The sequence below is a fragment of the Glycine soja genome, chromosome 14, assembly GCF_004193775.1.
Source record: "Glycine soja cultivar W05 chromosome 14, ASM419377v2, whole genome shotgun sequence".
Lineage (NCBI taxonomy): Eukaryota > Viridiplantae > Streptophyta > Magnoliopsida > Fabales > Fabaceae > Glycine > Glycine soja.
The window spans coordinates 9,035,194-9,055,602 of NC_041015.1; the positions used below are offsets into that span (position 1 = coordinate 9,035,194).

At 33.2% G+C, this 20,409-nt stretch overlaps 2 protein-coding genes and 1 pseudogene across 2 annotated transcripts; all 3 read right to left on the reverse strand.

Moving 5' to 3' along the window:
• Positions 1-511: 511 nt before the first annotated feature.
• On the reverse strand, positions 512-6,005 carry LOC114384890 (far upstream element-binding protein 1-like). The gene is made up of 6 exons (XM_028344716.1): positions 5,618-6,005; positions 5,214-5,500; positions 4,566-4,655; positions 4,389-4,460; positions 3,996-4,115; positions 512-1,825 (listed from the first exon to the last, which is right to left on the reverse strand). Exons 1-6 carry the CDS (start codon positions 5,910-5,912, stop codon positions 677-679), a joined length of 2,013 nt encoding a protein of 670 aa, XP_028200517.1. The 5' UTR covers positions 5,913-6,005; the 3' UTR covers positions 512-676.
• Positions 6,006-9,688: 3,683 nt separating this feature from the next.
• LOC114383049 (NADH-quinone oxidoreductase subunit B 1-like) lies at positions 9,689-11,923 on the reverse strand. The gene is made up of 2 exons (XM_028342638.1): positions 11,466-11,923; positions 9,689-10,131 (listed from the first exon to the last, which is right to left on the reverse strand). Exons 1-2 carry the CDS (start codon positions 11,852-11,854, stop codon positions 9,897-9,899), a joined length of 624 nt encoding a protein of 207 aa, XP_028198439.1. The 5' UTR covers positions 11,855-11,923; the 3' UTR covers positions 9,689-9,896.
• Positions 11,924-13,600: 1,677 nt separating this feature from the next.
• LOC114383777 lies at positions 13,601-19,209 on the reverse strand (annotated as a pseudogene).
• Between the last annotated feature and the right edge of the window lie 1,200 nt (positions 19,210-20,409).

Below are 20,409 nucleotides of genomic sequence, written 5' to 3' on the forward strand. Positions count from 1 at the left end.
TACATTAATATATTTATTTTCACTTTCATTTATTTTTCCTCATTTTTTTCTTTATTTTTCATCGCATACTTTATCTCCCTTTTTTTCTCTTCCATTTATATACCCAAAAAAGGGGGGTGCATTCCCCTATTGTCTAGTAAAGAATCAACATCTCAGGGATCTATGCTTATGGATGTCATTATACGTTACTTCAAAATCAATTTTGTAAATTCAATATCATTTAAAATTGATCTTAAAACCGCTCACCAGAAAATATAACCAGATAGCTTATCGTTCGGCCAAACACATAAATGTGTACCTTTGCACCAAATTGTAGGCATCTATATATTGCATAAGATCTTCCTAACCAATGTCTTACTTATGAAGAACGCAATTATTCGTCTTTCAATTTTGAAAAAGATTTCTACTAGTGCCGCATTTGCCTCCTGCATATTATATTTTGTGACCAACTAGTACTTAGTTGGCTTTTCCATTTCATGCTAGTCGTTGCTTTATTTTCCCGGAAGTCAAGTAACACGCAAACGCAGGAATTAAATTAATTAAGACAGAAAATAAAGTGTAATGCATCCATCTCAACACCGCAAAGCTATGTAAATGCGTCACTACTACAACAGAAACTACAACAAAATTAAAACAGACAATTCAGAAAGATCCAAATTTGACAAACTATACTAAATCAACTCTGAGGTGACGTTTTAGCAACACTAGCCTGTTGAACAGCCTGGGCAGGTGCTCCATCATAGGTTCCGCGAGTAGTCCCACCTGCATTACCATCGCTGGAATATACTGGAGGCTGAGCATAACCACCAGCACCATAAGAACTGTTGCTATACGATGGAGGAGCCTGGCCATAACCTGGTTGACCACCTGCTGGGACACCACCATATGATGGTGGACCATACCCCGGCTGCACTGCACCACCGTAACCAGATGGTGGAGCTTTTTGAGAACCTGACTCTGGTTGGGCATATCCTCCAGAAGGTGGGGGCTGAGAAGGGGGATATCCAGATTGCAAATGACCAGATTGACCATAGCCTCCTGCTGTGTTAGGTGATTGGGATTGTCCATACACAGGCGGCGTGCCACTAGGCTTTTGGGTCTGAGGGGGTCCATAGCCAGATCCATAACCAGATTGTGCTGGAGGTTGACTACCATAAGCTGCTGGTTGGGAGGTTGGGGGCACGCCATAACCTGGCTGAGCTTGTGGTGGATAGTTGGCAGCATTTGGGCTAGGTTGTTGGCTTGTACCATAACCTTGACTTGGAGGCTGGGCAGGTGGAGCTTGGGTTGAATCCCCCTGGGATCCATAGTTGGCAGTGTGGCCCTCTTGAGCTGGGTTGCTACCATAGCTGGGGGCTGAGCTATAACCTTGCTGCTGATCATATGATGGTGGCTGACCATACCCTAATTGTGGTGGCGCATGATATCCACCATAGCCATCCTGAGCATAGCCCTGTCCCGGTTGGTTATAACCAGAGGAAGGTGGCTGGCTGTAATTGTAAGCAGTCCCATCAGATGAAGGTGCAGGATTTTGCTGCTGCTGTTGACTATAGTAATCATACCCTGCATGGGTTGACTGCTGCTGTGGGGCAGTGGACTGATCCCAGTTGGTGGCAGAATATCCACCAGATGACTGGGGAGGATAGCCTGCATATTGTTGCTGAGGCATGTTATACTGGGGTGGACCAGAGTATGCTCCTGGCTGCACATAGCCATAACCAGATTGTTGCATAGGAGCAGCAGGGGGACCCCAGCTAGTGGGTGGCCGAGCTTGGTAACCTTGCTGAGAATAACCACCAGACATTGCTGGATTTCTATGACGATTCTGCAAAAAGAAAAGTTGTAACCACAAATAAAAACAAGTGAACTCACCTAAGATGACAGTACATACAGCAGCAACAGATACACAAACAAATAGACAACTAAAACATACATCACTAAAAGTCAACATATAAATAACACAAGATGAAGGATATATGCTACATTAACATATAAATAACACAAGATGAAGGGTATGTTACATTAACATATTCCATACAGCATCAGAAAGGAGTATAAAGGCCTACATACCGTACTGGTTCGAGATATAACCGAGTTACTCCAGCAGAAGCACACCCTCCCTATTCGAAACGAATGGGTACAAAAAGAAAAGCACAAAAAATAGAAGCAACAAGGATATGATCTTCGTTGCCTCATAAGGCAATCCACTATATAGTATCTCAAAATATCAAAAGCTTGTATCCCAATTATTACATTATTATAAATCATTCACTGTAATTAAACAAGCTAAATTTATGGTCTAACACAATAACAACAGAAGTAGGAGCATCCATAAATCCAAGTTATACAAACCGTCTAGACAATTTCTCTTGGCTCCAGGTAAATAGAAAAGTGTCCTCTCAACCATCCCCCTCCACCCAATCTTAGAGATCAACCTTAAAAGAACCATCAATTAAAAAGCACAAATACCCAACTATTTGAACTGAAAGAGAATCAAAGGAGAAAGACAAGTGGGGGTACAAAAATTTGCTGACAAATATTTAACAGAACAAAAACAAACAATACATAATAATTTGCTGAAATAGAAGACTGAAATGGACAGAAATTGCAGGATTGGTAAAAAAAATTAAGAGCTTCAGAACGGAAAGTTTTAGGTTATCATGCCAAACAAAAGTCCAGCACAAGACACAAGGATAAAACTATATATCAATCTCAAATATACAACAGTTCTTTCAACCGATGAATTGGAAGGGACAAATAGCATTGTCTACAATGATTTCAACAAGAGAATATGATAATTGTTAGTTGAAACAACTAGAAGACTACAAAAAGGACAGGAATAATAATGTAAAGGGGAAAAATGTTAAGAGCTTTACAATGGAGAAGTTTCAGGTTATTATCCCAAATGTAAGTCCAGCATAAGACAAGATGACACACAACCTTTTGAAAAGCAAACTGAAAGGCATAAAAGGCATTGTCTAAAAGGATACCAACGTGACAATTCAAATCCAGTCCAATTATGACAAGGTATACACATTAATAGGAGACTTATTTCCCTCTAATAAATATCAAAAGAGGTTTAGAACCATACCATCGCAAGCTGAGAGAACACCAACAAAGGGATTCCATGTTGGTGTCACTAATGGTCCAATACAAACTAACCCTACATAAGTCCCAATAACAAGATCAGTCATATAGGATACAACAATTCATAGATATAGACCATGGTTGAACAGGCTATAATCCCAATGAGTATCCACTGACACAACTATATGACATTAAGGTAACCTTGAGGTCCCCAAGAATCTAAAGCACAGCACAAGCCTATGAACAAAACTTAACAATAGTTAAAAACAGTCTGTGCAATAGATTGGTATATTGGACTATAAAATTGAGCTGTTCGTTTCAAAAATATATATCTTGACTATCCTCCTCAATCAAATTTATGAATATATATATATATATAAGTAGTGAGTACCAATGTAGTTAAGTATTTTGCGGAAGCCTACACACACAAACACTGCACACACAAGAGTTAGTAAGTAATAAGAACTAGACAGGCCCTGGAAGTTTAAGACAGTAGTCATAAACCTGGACCATGCCAAATGCATGCTACTACAGTATCCATGTAACAATTAAACTAGATACAGTCAGAGTTCCATAATCAGGTTTCGACCTACAAAAGAATTCAAATATGCTGTAGAAATTTAGCAGTAAAACACAATGACGAATCAAGACCCAATTGGCAAGTCAATAGAATGTTACCCATCTATCAATCGATAAGCAAATATCCAGACATAAATTCATCTAGTTTCATCAAACTCAACCATTTTGCATAATTTTAAACATGCAAATATAGAAAATACCAAAAAAAAATGTAAATAATGGTGCAGATCAAAATACAACAAATAAACCAAACTAGACTCGGCATACGGCAAGCAAAACAAGCTATACCAAAGCCAAATCCAACAAAACGAGAGGGGTACTGAACATACCTCGCCACTTATGACTTGGTTAACCATTTGTTTTGCAGACTCAATTTGTTCAGGGGTCCCTTCAATTTTTAATGTTCTTTCAGTAGATGTGTCACCTGGTGGAAGATGAAGAGGAATCACCTGAAAAGGCAAACAATACATTATGAACAACAATAATACATGGGAAGTAAACAATATAGTGTGTCTGTTTTTCAGTTCAACACCCCCCCCCCCAAACGTTCAAGGAGAAGTAACAATTTGTTGCTTCTCACAAAATGGTGCTTTGGAATGCATGCCCAGAGAATGAAACGGTAAAATAAACAGTAATAGTGATAACAAAGTAATGGAAAAGCCATATGAAAATAATTATCAAAGGCACACTGAAATGAAGACAATAATATTTAAAAGGGAAACCTGAATTCTTGCTCCAGTTGAAGCTTGCATGTTCTTTATTGTTTCTCCTCCTTTACCAATTACAAGACCAACCTGCAGAAAATAACCGTAAAACATCCCAGCCAAAACAAACCCAAAGAATTAAAGCACTAAATACATCACATAAATCATATGTGTACACACAACCCCTTTGCACACCTTGTTATTAGGGATCTTTGACACATACTCATCAGACCCAGCTTGTCCAGCCACTCGTCGAGCAATAATGCCAGAACCTCCAGTTTCAGCCTATTAAAAACACCATGTTAAAAGCAAATTCTTTTTTAAAAATCCGCTTCAATCATAATGGCTTTTCTAATGTGTGCCCATGTGCAAGTAATAAGAAGTCAACAACAACAAAAAATATTTTCCATGGAAACAAACTATTTATCATGTCAAAATCACAAAAGCCATTCAACCCTTAACATTTTCAAGTAATTTAAGGCATTCAATAAGCTGTATTAACACTATCACCCACAATACAATACCCCTAAATAATCCAAGACGTTGAAGAGAAAACCAATTATTAATGTTAGCAAGGTTTTAGAAATCGATCCACAGCCACAATGCTGGCAGCAGCATCAACGTTTTTTGAGTCTCTGCAACCGCAATTGTGGCTGCACCATCCACAATTGTCTGCAATTTGCCACAATATCAAGGAACACAACAAAACCACCACTATGACCACGGTTAGGAGCACATAAATTATAAAATCATGAATGTGTAGAATTATCAACCATTGATTTTCTCATCAAAATCCAAATTACCAAACCATACCACAACAAAGAAAAAACAACAGGGTAATACCTCGGCAAGAACTTCGTTGATAAGCTTCTCAGCAGTGGCAATAGCATCAGGAGAACCCATAAGCTCAACAGTCCTAGTAGCCGAATTCGGATCAGCATCCATATCACGAGTAACTTGAATTTTGGCACCAGACTGCAGCTGAAGGTACTTGATGGTCTCACCACCTTTTCCAATGATAACACCAACCCTCCCATTGGGGATATCAATCTTCTTGCTCGCACCGCCGACCTGGTGCGAGTACGACACCGCTGACGGCGAAATCGACGGTACCGAATACGGATTCACATCTGCAAATGAGAAACAAAACCCTAACTATACATGTACATAACTAGTATTCAAAATTAAGTACTTGTTTTATAAAAGCAAGTGGAAACAAGTGATTATTTGAGGAATAAAACCCTGACCGATGGAGTCGAAGGAAGAGCCGTTGTTGTCGTGCTTGGGGCGTTTGGTGGGGTCGAGGGGAGGGGCGCCGCTGAGGAGGCGAGCAGCGACTTCTTGGGCGCGCTGTTTGGCGAGCTCGAAGTCGGAGGCGGCGGAGGAGGGGGGAGGGACGCTGTTGTAGGAGGGGGGTGGCGGCGCCACCGAGTCGGGGCCGTCGGAGAAACCGGTGGGGCGGTCGTCGTTGTACTTCCGCTTGAGGGAGGGTGGGGTGGGGATGCTGTCGGGGTTCGCCGAATATTGAGATTCGTCAGCCATGGGGATTGGGTTGAGGAAGAAACCCTAATGGGAGAGAGCAAGTATTGAAATCGAAAACCCACTCACTCTACTCGTTTAGCTGCTGCTGCGCTTCACGTGTCCTGACCTTTTTTATAGTGGATAATACTAATCAAAAAATTCGTCTCGCTTAATATTAATATATTATCTTTTTTTAGACAAATATTAATATATTATTAGTATTTTGGTCACAAGATATCATGATTAATTATGATTTATAATACATGACTGTTGCTTAACTAAGCAAATTTTACTCAATATGATAATTATAATTTATCTTCTTAATGGCTTAATTGTAATTTTGGTTTGAATTTTTTTTTTTGTTAAAAATTGTATGGTTTTAATTTCTTAGCCATATTTGAGAGGCTTTTTTTTTCTAAGTTTTAAAATTTTAAGAATTAAAACTAGCTTTAATATTAGTTTCATATATATATTTTTTTGTTGTTTTTATTTCCCATTGTATTAGACAATAAAACTCTTGTCAAGTAGAAACATTGATATTGGGAGGATTTCGAACATAATCAATAATTATCAGAGGTGTTTATGACTCAAGTTTATTAATTTGGTTTGGCTTGAAAAGAATTTTTAACAAGTTTGAATTTAAGAAATTAAACCTAATATTTTTTAAGTCATGTTTAGATTGCATGATACCTATACCTTTAGGTTGTCCCAACCAGATCTAAAATTATTTAAACAGTTATGTATTAATAATACAAGTTTTTTTAAGGCAACACAAGGTGTGTTCCAACAACCAAAGAGAGAGTACAAGAAAGTTCCCATAATACAAAGCCTCTCAAAGAGAGAAAACCATTCCAAAACACCAACAAGCCTCCCACAACAAAAGGGTCAGCAACATGATGATCCCACAACTATCTCAGATCAAGCCTCCCAAAACTGCTGCAAAAACAAAAGATCTAGACCTCACACGACTTGGTAATAATGTGTTTATCTAACATGATATTCATTTATGTTAACATTAATATATGATGCTAAGAAGGCGAGTTCACTACCAAGCAGAGGCAATTAATGGTGGTGTGAGGGTGTCGACCATGGTTGCTAATCGAAGGTGATGATGGTTAGAGTGTCAACCATGAACGCAAAGCAAAGGCAATGATGACCGCCAAGTGGAGGCGATGATCATGAAAAAGTCTCAGCCATGGTCACCAAGTGGAGAGAATGATGGATAAAAATAAATTTAAAATTTTAAAACCAACTAAATAATTAATATACTAACATTATATATATATATATATATATATATATATATATATATATAATAAAATATTTAAAAAGCCATCGTTTACCTACTTATAGCATTCAAAAAACAAAATTCGAAGTATCGTGATTTTTTTTTTAAGAAAAAAAGAGTGACACAATGAAAAACATACCATACACATAAAAAAAATTCAAAAATAAACATTTAATAATTAATTAAAACATTATTAAAATATAAATGAAGGTGTTAAAATTAAAAGGATGTATGTAAAAAATCACGATTTATCCTTACACAAGTTAATATTTATAGTAATTTGAAGAAAGAAATGACAAAATAAAAAATACTCAATTTCTATATGTTTGGCCTTGATAGAATTTGGAAGTGAATCTTTTCATAAGCCCCACATAAATTGTTCATATGAAATTATCTTGGAGAGATTATCAAAATAAGCTGAAAAATACTTCATCCGAATTTAAATATAAGCTAAAAAAATAAAGTATAGCCATAAAAAAATTATTAACATCATTTAATTTTGATAATCTCAATAAAAAGATTATTTTACTTTCTAAAGTACCTTTTACATTAATTATATATGAAAAAAAGAAGGTTGTTGAAAATAAATCTCTAATTAAATGAAAAGTATTTTAAAGATATTATTATTAAATAAAAGAGAATTAGTTAAATTTTACTTATATTTTAGTTCAACACGCATTAAATTTTTTTTGCTTATACTTTAGTGTGGATGAAATAAAATTATAATTAAATGAAGAATATTTTGAAGGTGATATCATTAAATATGAGAAAAGTAATACACTCATGAGATTATTAAAATATTTAACCATAATGAATGGACAAAAATTAGATACATGTATCATATAATATTATTTGGTACATCGTTTTTCAATCATAATTAGAGTTTGTCAAAATGTATCACTCAGATCCAATATTGACTCACCTAATCAATAGTGTAATCTAACCCGACTCATTTCTTTGTCAGTCTTAAAAATATTGCCACAAACGATTCCACACATGTTGGTGTGTTAAACACATTAACTCGCCAATTTTTTTAAGAAAATTAAAAAACAAATTTCAACAAAAAATCATTTTTTCTTAAAAAAAATTGTGATTGCATTTGCTTGTAACTTTTTATTATTTTAGCAATTTCAATTACAAAGAAATCAATTTTTTTAAATCATTACGAATTCAACAAGTCAAAGTAATATTATCACAAAAGTATTTCATGATCACACATACAAAACAATTATCACAAATCAAACAAAACAACAAATAATTCTATGATAGAAGTATTTGATGATTAAAAAATATCTTAAAATAATAAGTTTTTTTTAAGTAGATCAAATGGACAGTCTAACTTTCCACGGATTCCATCCAAGTGATTGTAGATAGATCAAGTTCATTTTTTAAGTTAATTACAAAAAAATCTTTTATCAATCCAACCCAAATTCATGATGAGTTGAGTTGACTAGGATATTTTAACCCGTTTTAATAATATTAACTTTTAACTATGATAATTTATTATATAGAGATTATTCCAATTATAATTGGAGAAGAGTACTAACAATAAGTCTATACTCATATCCATGAAAGTCCATGTATCTAAGTTATTTTTTTTTTTGATAAATCTTGACTGATAGTTGATCCTTATTTATCCTAACAATTTTTATACATTTATGATTTTTTTCTATGTCTGTTGTCCATCAATGCACTCGACTTACCTCTTTTCCATTTTCTCCCTTCTAAAGAAATTCCATGTAAAAAAATATTTCATATATAAATAACATTACTCTAACAAGCAAGCATCTATGAGACCATGGGAACAAAAGGAAAAAAACAACGCTTCGTATATCATGGTTAACAAAATTCATTATGGCACTGACTCGAAGAAATTCAAGACAAAACATGGAAATAGATTAACATTTCCAGAACGAAATTTGAAGCCACAATGCATGCATAGATAAACATAAAAAGTGTTATGAGAATTTCAAACAAGAACAGCATTAATTAGTTATCATAATCAAAAAGTGAAAGGAACGTCCAAAGCAGCTTTAGCCTCCAAAACTGCATTTTTCTTCTCCAGAACCCACACAAGCTTAGCCTCACATCTTTCCCGTCCCATCCCATTTGAGCATATAATTCATATTCGTAAAATTAATTAATCTAGCATCTCATATAAATTAAAAGACATATTTTTATATATAATTAAAAGGCATATGTGTGCAATTTTCGTAGTATTATATAAATTATATACAAATTTTAAAAAATAGTTGAGAGCGTATTTCTCCGAAATTGGAAGACTCTCCTTTCTCTCTTTTTTTTTTAATATCATTCTGGCACTTCCTCTTCCTTCCTGCATGATCTATTCTTTAATTTTCACAAACACCAAAAAGAAAATACTACTTGCTAGAAAAATATATAAAATGGTTGAAAGTAAAATTGATTACATTTACATTCCATCCCATAAATTACAGCAACTACGTAATGATCCGTTTCAAAAAGATTCAATTCATTTCAATGCCACGACTGTGATTAAACATGATGAGGTGTCTCATTTATTCCCATAGGTTTATATAAATATCAACATAATATTAGTAGTATCTGAGAAATTCAGAAGCTTTTAACTAATAAGAAATCTGAATGCTTCTTATTAACACCCACATATATAGCTTAATTAGCATATCAGCAAAGGCAAGAAATAGAACAAATTTGATTGACTTGGCACGCTGGCTTGTTCACCTGGTCCACCACCAGAGGAAGTCCTTGCGCCTATTGATCTTCTTCTGCAGCTGGAGGAGGCCATATAGCAAAGCCTCTGCAGTTGGAGGACAACCTGGAACGTATATGTCAACAGGAACTATTCTGTCACATCCTCTAACAACAGCGTATGAATAGTGGTAATATCCACCTCCATTAGCACAGCTTCCCATTGAGATCACCCACCTTGGCTCAGGCATTTGATCATAAACCCTGCACCAATTTATTAATCTTCTTTTTTTTAGCATCGAAGAGGTGTTGAAAACTAAGGAGAATTGTATCAAGAGGAGTGCTGGCAAAGAGGTAACTATTCTCTGAAACATTCTTCTTAAAGCACCTTGCTTTTTAGCATCAGACAAGTGTTGATAAATTAGGGAAATTGAAATAAGAGAAGCGCTGCAACCTATTCTTTGAAGTTTGAAACAGTCTTCCTAAGTACCTTTACCTTTGGCTGCTCTCTCTTTGGGCCTATTTGAATATAAGTCATAAGTATGTTTGGAAACTTTTCCTACCACAAATGTAAAACTTTTTTCAGCAGAGAAACTCTCAAAAGTATTTTTTTTAGCCTTGAATCCAAACACACACTTTCTCATGTTACAAGTGAGATAAAATGTTGCAGTTGTATTTTTAATTAAGAAATCAGGTGAGATATTAGTAGAGAGATATATTAATGAAAAAAAAATTAGCATTTTTAATTTCTAAAGTGAGGAATATTTTGAGACAAATTGAAAGAAAAGAACCAAAAATATACAAAATAAGAGAATATAAATGACAACAACACTACAATAACAAGTCTTATCTTCTTAGATAAAATTGACTACATAAATCATATCATAAGAACCAAAAGCTTCAGGATATTATCATGTAAAATTTATTAGAAATTAGAAATTTTTGAAAGTTCCTCTTTCCACTAGTGAGTAGATTTTCTACAATGACATTATCATTGAATATCCTCCTTTCAATAAATTCATCAAAATAATATGATTTAATTATGATATTGAAGTTTAAAAGAATATAAGTTAACATCATAACACTTGACTGTGTCAATTTTATTTTTCACTTGATGAGAGTATTAGAAGGGGTGAATTAAAGTGTGTTTCTACTATTTTTCATATGAATCAATAAAAAAATTATCATGGTTCTAACTTTTAAGAGAATTACTATAAAAAAATCTTCTTGTTGTTGTTTTTTTATATTATTAGTACATACACTATTTACTCTTTCATTGGAATGCATTTTCATTTAAATATAAATTTTTATATAGAGAATGATTTCTAATTAAAAAGGTAAACCCTAAATTTTTTTACAAATAATAAAACTCCAAGAGTGAAAATTAAGTATAGAGTGGGGCATTGTTTGGTGTGTGTCATTAAGTATTAAATAAGAATATATAAAGTGAGTTAAATAGCTAAATGAAAAAAAAGAAGAATCAAAAGATAGTCATCATCTTTATTAATAAAACTAGCATTATAACAAATAAAATACAATTAAAAGAATTATGAGTTAAGAAAATGCAATGGTAGCATGGATAGAAAAAAGGGACGCACTTGCGAAGAGCAGGGGCCATCTTGTTGGTGAGTGTGCCAGCAACGATCATGCAATCGGATTGACGCGGGCTAGGCCTAAAAATGATTCCAAAGCGGTCTAGATCATAACGGGCCCCGCCCGTGTGCATCATCTCCACAGCGCAACAGGCCAGCCCAAACGTCATGGGCCAGATGGACCCTGTGCGGGCCCAGTTCAAGAGGGAGTCCACCTTCGAGATCACGAATTCCGCCGGCTTCGAGAGGCCCACGGGGGAAGAATTCGCTGTTGGCTGCGGCAACGCACAGTAACTAGTGGGAGCGGTGGTGCCAGTGGAATTGCTGTGGAGAGACGCGGAAACTAGCCGCTGAGGGAGGCGCCACGTGAGTCCGATTCGGGTGACGAGAGCCATGGTCACACAATTTCGTTTTGTTTCGTTCCTTTCTTTTCTATGTGTTTGGTTAACAAATGAGTGCTCTCACATAAACTCTTTTGTTTCTTGGGGCAAATGCAATCTCGATTTTAGTGCTCGCCATTTTAGGATTATTGGTGGACCATTTTGTAACAACTTTTTCTTATATATAGATAGTTTTAGTTTTACTCAAATATCACGAAAGTATTTGAGAGAAAATAAGAACGGGTAAATCGATCAATCACGTTGAATTCTAATGCATAGTGAGTCTTATGTTATGCATTGGGGAAAGCATGCTCTTAGTATTGAACCGTCTTGTATTATTCTAATTGGTGGACCATTTTGTAACAACTTTTCCTTATAGATAGTTTTAGTTTTATTCAAATATCACAAAAATAAGTTTTAACTTGATAATTTACGTTATTATTTATTTATATTCTTTATTATATAGAGATTATTTCAATTCTAATTGGAGAAGAGGACTAGCAATAAGTCTATACCCATATCCATGAAAGTGCATGTATCTAAGTTTTTTTTTTTTATAAATCTTGACGGATAGTTTATCGTTATTTATCCTAACAATTTTTATACATTTATGATTTTTTTTTCATATCTTTTGTCCATCAATGCACTCGACTTACCTCTTTTCCATATTCTCACCTCTACAGAAATTCAATGCAAACAAATATTTCATATATAAATAACATTACTCTAACAAGCAAGCATCTATGAGACCATGGGAACAAAAGGAAAAAACACCTTCTTATATCATGTTTAACAAAATTCATTGTGGCACTGACTCAAAGAAAATCAAGACAAAACATGGAAATTGATTAACATTTCCAGAACGAAATTTGAAGCCACAATGCATGCATAGATAAACGTAAAAAGTGTTATGAGAATTTCAAACAAGAACAACATTAATTAGTTATCATAATCAAAAAGTGAAAGGAACGTCCAAAGCAGCTCTAGTCTCCAAAACTGCATTTTTCTTCTCCAGAAACCACACAAGCTTAGCCTCACATCTTTCCCGTCCCATCCCATTTGAGCATATAATTCATATTCGTAAACATTAATTAATCTAGCATCTCATATAGATTAAAAGACACGTTTTTTTTATATAATTAAAAGACATATTTGTGCAATTTTCATGTAGTATTATACAAATTAGATACAAATTTTAAAAAAATAGTTGAGAGCGTATTTCTCCGAAATTGGAAGACTCTCCTTTCTCTCTCTCTTTTTTTTTTTTTATATATCATTCTGGCACTTCCTCTTCCTTCCTGCATGATCTATTCTTTAATTTTCACAAACACCAAAAAGAAAATACTACTTGCTAGAAAAATATATAAAATGGTTGAAAGTAAAATTGATTACATTTACATTCCATCCCACAAATTACAGCAACTACGTAATCCCCCTTGTATCACCATCTTATGGGCCAAAACAAAACCGTTTCAAAAAGATTCAATTCATTTCAATGCCACGACTGTCATTAAACATGATGAGGTGTCTCATTTATTCCCATAGGTTTATACAAATATCAACATAATATTAGTTTTTTTTTTTTTTTGACAAAAACATAATATTAGTAGTATCTCAGAAATTCAGAAGGTTTTAACTGATAAGAAATCTGAAACAAACAAATCTGAAATGCTTCTTATTAACATACATATATAGCTTAATTAGCATAGCAGCAAAGGCAAGAAATAGAACAAATTTGATTGACTTGGCACACTGGCTTGTTCACCTGGTCCGCCACCAGAGGAAGTCCTTGCACCTATCGATCTTCTTCTGCAGCTGGAGGAGGCACTAGAGCAAAGCCTCTGCAGTTGGAGGACAACCTGAAATGTTTATGTCAACAGGAACTATTCTGTCACATCCTCTAACAACAGCGTATGAATAGTGGTAATATCTATTAGTAAATATTTGTCTTATAATTTAAAATTTATAAAAATATATTACTTATATTAATTTTATTTTTATAAAATAAAATATTTATTTTAGAATCAACTCTTTAACATTAGAAAGTTTTTTTGGTTTTTCTTTTCTTTTTCTTAATGTTATTGCTGCAAGTATTGTATTGTCACACGTTGGTGACTGATTGTCTCTATATATGTAACTCCTTACTAAAAAAATAAATCTGTTAAAATACAACACACAAAGCAATAAAATGAACACTTGGGTGAAGCTTTATATTCTAAGTGTTATATTCTTACTAGGGTACCTTATAAAAAATTTGAAAAAACCCCTTACGAGCTATGGAGAAAAAAAAGAACCAAATCTGAAATATCATAAAGTGTGGGAGAGTCTAACAAAGGTTAATATTCCTATTAATAAGAAAAGAAAAAATGAACTAAAAAATATTGATTGTATTTTGTTGGATATTCTTTGGATAGTACTACTTATAGATTTTTTATTGTTAATTCAGAATTGTCTGAAATTTCTAATGATACTATTATGGAATCTAGAGATGCCACTTTTTTAAAAATGGTTTTCCTTTGAAAAATAAATTGTCTAAATTTGTTTGTGATACTTCTTGTTCTAATTTATCATCTCGTAGTAATGCTAATAAGAACATTATTTTTTAACCTAGGAGAAGTAAAAGATATAAAAAAGTTAAGGATTTTGGTTTTCAATTTTGCTCTTTTCTACTTGAAGGTGATCCTAAAACTTATGGTGAGGCCATGAGGTCTATTGATGTATCTTTTTGGAAAAGAAGTTATTAATGATTAAATGAGTTATCTTAAAATTAATAAAATTTGGTTTCTTACTGATCTCCCCCCTGGTTATAAAAGTATAGATTGTAAGTGGATTTTCTGAAAGAAATTAAGAATTAATGGATTTATAGAAAAAATCAAGGTAAGACTTGTTGTGATTTATTGTAAACAAATAGAAGATGTAAATTTTTTTTATACATATTCTCATGTTTCTAAAGTTACTACTGTCAGAGTTTTAATTGCACTTGCTTGTGTTTTTAATTTAGAAATTCATCAAATGGATGTAAAAACTGCTTTTTTAAATGGTGAATTAGAAGAAGAAATTTATATGAGCCAACTTGAAGGATTTGTAGAACTCGGTAAGGAAAAGAAAGTTTGCAAACTTGTTAAATCTTTATATGGTTTGAAACAAACTCCAAAGCAATGACACAAAAAAGTTTGATCAAATTATTCTTTCGTATGGTTTTCAAATCAATAATAGTGATAAATGTGTGTAGGTGAAACAATTTGATGATAGTGAATATGTCATTTTATGTTTGTATGTGGATGACATATTGATATTTAGTAGTAATATGCATTTCATAAATGATGTGAAGTCTTTCTTGTGTAGTAATTTTGATACGAAGGACCTTGATCCTGTAGATGTGATTTTGGGTGTTAAGCTTATAAAGAAAAATGATGGCACGATTTTAACTCAATCACATTATGTTGAAAAGCTATTGAAGAAGTTTAATTATTTTGATGTTGAAACCTATTTCTACTCCTTATGACTCATCCATTAAATTAAAGAAAAATTTGAGTAAAGGAATTTCTTCACATAAATATTCTCAAATTATTGGTTCTTGGTTGCATTTGACAAACTTCTCTAGGCCTGACATTGCATATGCAATTTGTAGATTAGGAAGGTATACTAATAATCCTGATTATTCTCATTGAATTGCATTAGAAAGAGTTTTTAGATAATTAAAAGGAACCATTAATTATGACATTCATTATACATGTTTTCCTATAGTAATTGAGGGATTTAGTGATGCAAATTGGATTTCTGATGAAACAAAATTGGCAAGTGGTTATGTCTTTACTTTAGCTGGTGGTGCAATATCATGGAAATCTGCTAAGCAAACTATTATTTCATGTTCTACCATGGAAGCATAAATTATTGCTTTAGATACTATTATTTCATGTTCTACCATGGAAGCATAAATTATTGCTTTAGATATTGCTACTAGTGAGGTTGAGTTTCTTAAAAATTTTCTATTTGTTTTGCCATTGTTGAATAAGCCTATACCTCCAATTTCAATGCATTGTGATAGTCAAGTTGCTATATCTAAAGTTACTAGGAAAAATTTTAATGAAAAAAGAAGACACTTAAGAGTGAGACATAAGTCTATCAGAAATTTGATTTCTCATGGTGTCATTTTTCTTGACTTTGCCAGGTCAGAAAACAACATTGCGGATCCGCTTATTAAAGGGTTGATTTGTCAATAAGTACTTAAGTCGTTGAACGGAATGGGACTAGAGTCCATTATTTAGTTACAACAATGAACATCTGTCTTCGTGTGATAGGTGATCCCATAAATGAAGTTCAACAGGTAACAACAAAATTGCTTGTTGACTAAAGTACACCAAAATAAAATTTTACGGAGTTGTTCTATTTCTCATTCCTATGATGAGGTGAATTATAAATTGTGACAATATTAAGGTTGAGGTATTTATATGTGTATTTTTTGGTAAAAAAATACCTCTTAATGAATTTGATGACAATTATTGTAGGGGTGGGGATCACACACCACTCAGTATAATGGTGGGACCGTCAATGTGAGATATGGACTAATCTTTAAGTGACACTCACGAAATAAGATACATGCACAAGGCCGTGTAACGTGCTATCACTGATTAGAACTTAAATGAACGCCAATATTGAAAGGGTTATGAACAAAAGTCCGATTAAAGATGGTGTAGTTCAAGACAATTAAGTCACTACATTTTTCTCGGGTGGAAGTTCATAAACACTAGGTATAAGGCTCAAACCCGGAAGGTTCCTTATACTGAAATACAATATTATATGCTCTTTCTTTTACATTTCTATACAAATTATATTTTTTTAAAATATTTTAAAAATTTAAATTATGTGGGGGAATGTTACTAAATATTTGTTTTATAATTTAAAATTTATAAAAATATATTACTTATATTAATTCTGTTTTTATAAAATAAAATATTTGTTTTAAAATTTGTTACGTTTAGAATTCTTATATTTTAAGATTTTGTTTTTTAGTGGGTTAATGCAGTTTGTTACATTTGTTTTGTTCTGCAAGTTGGTTTCCAACGTTCATATAGTTTTACTTTGAGATTTTTTGTTGTTGCATAACGGGGTCTACATATATATATATATATATATATATATACTCTAGCAAAAACACATAAGCAGAAAAAACAATTTACTTTCTTTTTCCTGTAAATTTTTTCTTTTCTTTTTCTTATAAAAAATATCTTTTTGAGGGCAAGAAAATTGGTGTTCAAAAAGTTCATGGATCCTTTAACTACACACAATCGGAACCAACGGGTTGTCGTATCTTGGGAAAGGAGCGTAATCAGAATTTTCTACCAGTATAGTGGGGTGTTTTCTCTCTAAGGATAACATTTACGCACTTCTACTCAGGCTAATTAAAAATTTATCTCTTAAATTATTTTCCTTTGTGCTTATTGTATATTGTATGTTATATTGCATTGTTGATTCATGTTATGTCATACTCTGAAGTTACTTTGCTACTTTTGTTTTGTTATTTAGTTTAAGACTTTGCATCTTCTTCTCATTTATTTCTTTTATTTTATTTTAATTTTCTAACAATATCCACCTCCATTAGCACAACTTCCCATTGAGATCACCCACCTTTGCTCAGGCATTTGATCATAAACCTTGCAACAATTTATTAATCTTCATTTTTTAGCATGAAAGAGGTGTTGAAAACTAAGAAGAATTGTATCAAGAGGAGTGCTGATAAAGAGGTAACTATTCTTTGAAACATTCTTCTTAAAGCACCTTGCTTTTTTAGCATCGGACGAGTGTTGAAAAATTAGGGAAATTGAAATAAGAGAAATGCTGCAACCTATTCTTTGAAGTTTGAAACACTCTTCTTAAGTACCTTTCATTGTTGTCTCTTTAGGCCTATTTGTATATAAGTCATAAGTGTGTTTGGAAACTTTTTCTATTGGAAATATAAAACTTTTTTCAGTAGAGAAACTCTCAAAAGTACTTTTATTAGCCTTGAATCCAAACACACACTTTCTCATGTTACAAATGAGATAAAATGTTGTAGTTGTAATTTTAATTAAGAAATTAGGTGAGACATTAACAAAGAGATATATTAATAAAAAAAATTGGTATTTTTAATTTCTAAAGTGAGGAATATTTTGAGACAAATTGAAAGAAAAGAACCAAAGATATATAAAATAAGATAATATAAATGACAACAACACTACAATAACAACAAAGCCTTGTCTTCTTAGATCAAGTTGACTAAAAAAATTGTATCATAAGAACCAAAAGCTTCAGGATAATATCATGTAAAATTTATTAGAAATCATAAATTTTTAAAAGTTCCTCTTTCCACTAATGAGTAGATTTTCTACAATGACATTATCATTGAATATCATCCTTTCAATAAATTTATCAAAATAATATGCTTTAATTATGATATTGAGTTTTAAAAGAATATAAGTTAACATCATAACACTTGACTGTGTCAATTTTATTTTTCACTTGATGAGAGTATTATAAGGGGTGAATTAAAGTGTGTTTCTACTATTTTTCTTATGAATCAATAAAAAATTGTCATGGCTCTGATTTTTAAGATAATTACTATAAAAAATATTCTTGGTTCTGTTCTTTTATATTATTAGTGCATACACTATTTACTCTTTCATTGGAATGCATTTCCATTTTAATATAAATTTATATTGAGAATGATTTCTAATTAAAAAGTTAAACCCTAAATTTTTTTACAAATAATACAACTCTGAGAGTGAAAATTAAGTATAGAGTGGTGCATTGTTTGGTGTGTGTCATTAAGTATTAAATAAGAATATATAAAGTGAGTTGAATAGTTAAATGAAAAAAAAGAAGAGTCAAAAGATAGTGATCATCTTTATTAATAAAACTAACATTATAACAAATAAAATAAAATTAAAAGAATTATGAGTTAAAAGAATGCAATGGTAGCATGGATAGAAAGAAGAAACAGACTTGCGAAGAACATGGGCCATCTTGTTGGTGAGTGTTCCAGCAACGATCATGCAATTGGACTGATGCGGGCTAGGCCTAAAGATGATTCTAAAGCGGTCCAGATCGTAGTAGGTCGCGCCTGTGTGCATCATCTCCATGTCGCAGTAGGCCAACCCAAACATCATAGGCCAGATGGACCTTGAGTGGGCCCAATTCAAGAGTGAGTCCACCTTCGAGATCACGAACTCTACCGGCTTTGAGTGGCCCACAGGGGAAGAATTTGCTATCATCGACGGCGGCGCACAGTAACTAGGGGGAGCGGTGGCGCCGGTGGAATTGCTGCGGAGGGACGCGAAAAGTAGTCGTCGAGGGAGGCACCACGTGGGTCTGGTTCGGGTGACAAGAGCCATGGTCACACACTTTCATTTTGTTTTGTTCCTTTCTTTTCTATGTGTTTGGTTAACAAATGAGTGCTCTCACGTAAACTCTATTGTTTCTTGGGACAAATGCAATCTCCGATTTAGTGCTCACCATTTTTGGATTATTGGTGAACCATTTTGTAACAACTTTTCCTTATATAGAGATAGTTTTAGTTTTACTCAAATATCATGAAAGTATTTGAGAGAAAATGAGAATGGGTAAATTGACTAATCACGTTGAATTCTAATGCATAGTGAGTCTTGTGTTATTCATTGGGAATCATGTTGTTAGTGTTAAGTAATCTTGTGTTATCCTAATTGGTGGACCATTTTATAACAACTTTTCCAATGAATAGTTTTAGTTTTTCTCAAATATCACAAAAGTACTTGAGACAAAATAAGAATGGGTAAATCGATCAATCAGGTTGAATTCTAATGCATATTGAGTCTTGTGTTATTCATTGGGGAGCATGCCATTAGTGTTAAGCAGTCTTGTGTTATTCTAACGAGTAATCTACTTTTTTTTATAAGCAAACAATAGGCTGTTCATATTACAAAATTGGGCAACCTAAAAAATTGACACTTGTCCAATTGGAGGCCATTTTTGTGAATCCACTCTTTTTTTATAGCTTTTTGAAGTTCAAAATCCTCTCTCGTGCACCATCTCAACAAATGGATATTGCTGAATAGATATGTACAATTTTGCCCTCATTTTGAATTTTGAAAATATTCTCCCCTCATCTCACACAAATAGCACTATTGCACCAGCATCGTCGCGCTGCATCATCTTCGACCAGATCATCTTCTCCACCCTTCATCCACCATGACCAAACTCTGACTACCACCTAACAACATTGCCGCACCACCGTCGTCGTGCCGCACTAACATGTATTTCAATGTGACAGATAAAGTTTGAAATATTTGTCTTCTGTTATTTCTTTCTTCTCATTAGATATGAACTTTTTATTTGATATACGTTCCAAGTATTTGCTGATGTTTTTTAGTCTTGTTTTGGCTTCTTATATCATAAAAACAAATTCTACTTAAAATTGTTAAAATATGTTTTGCTTATGAGGTGTTTAACAAAACGCCTCACCCAAATTCCATTATGATTTCTAGCAAATCTTAGGTTACGAAAGCAACAATGACCATTAATTGACAAACCAAAAAAATTGCAAGCTCCCGTACACC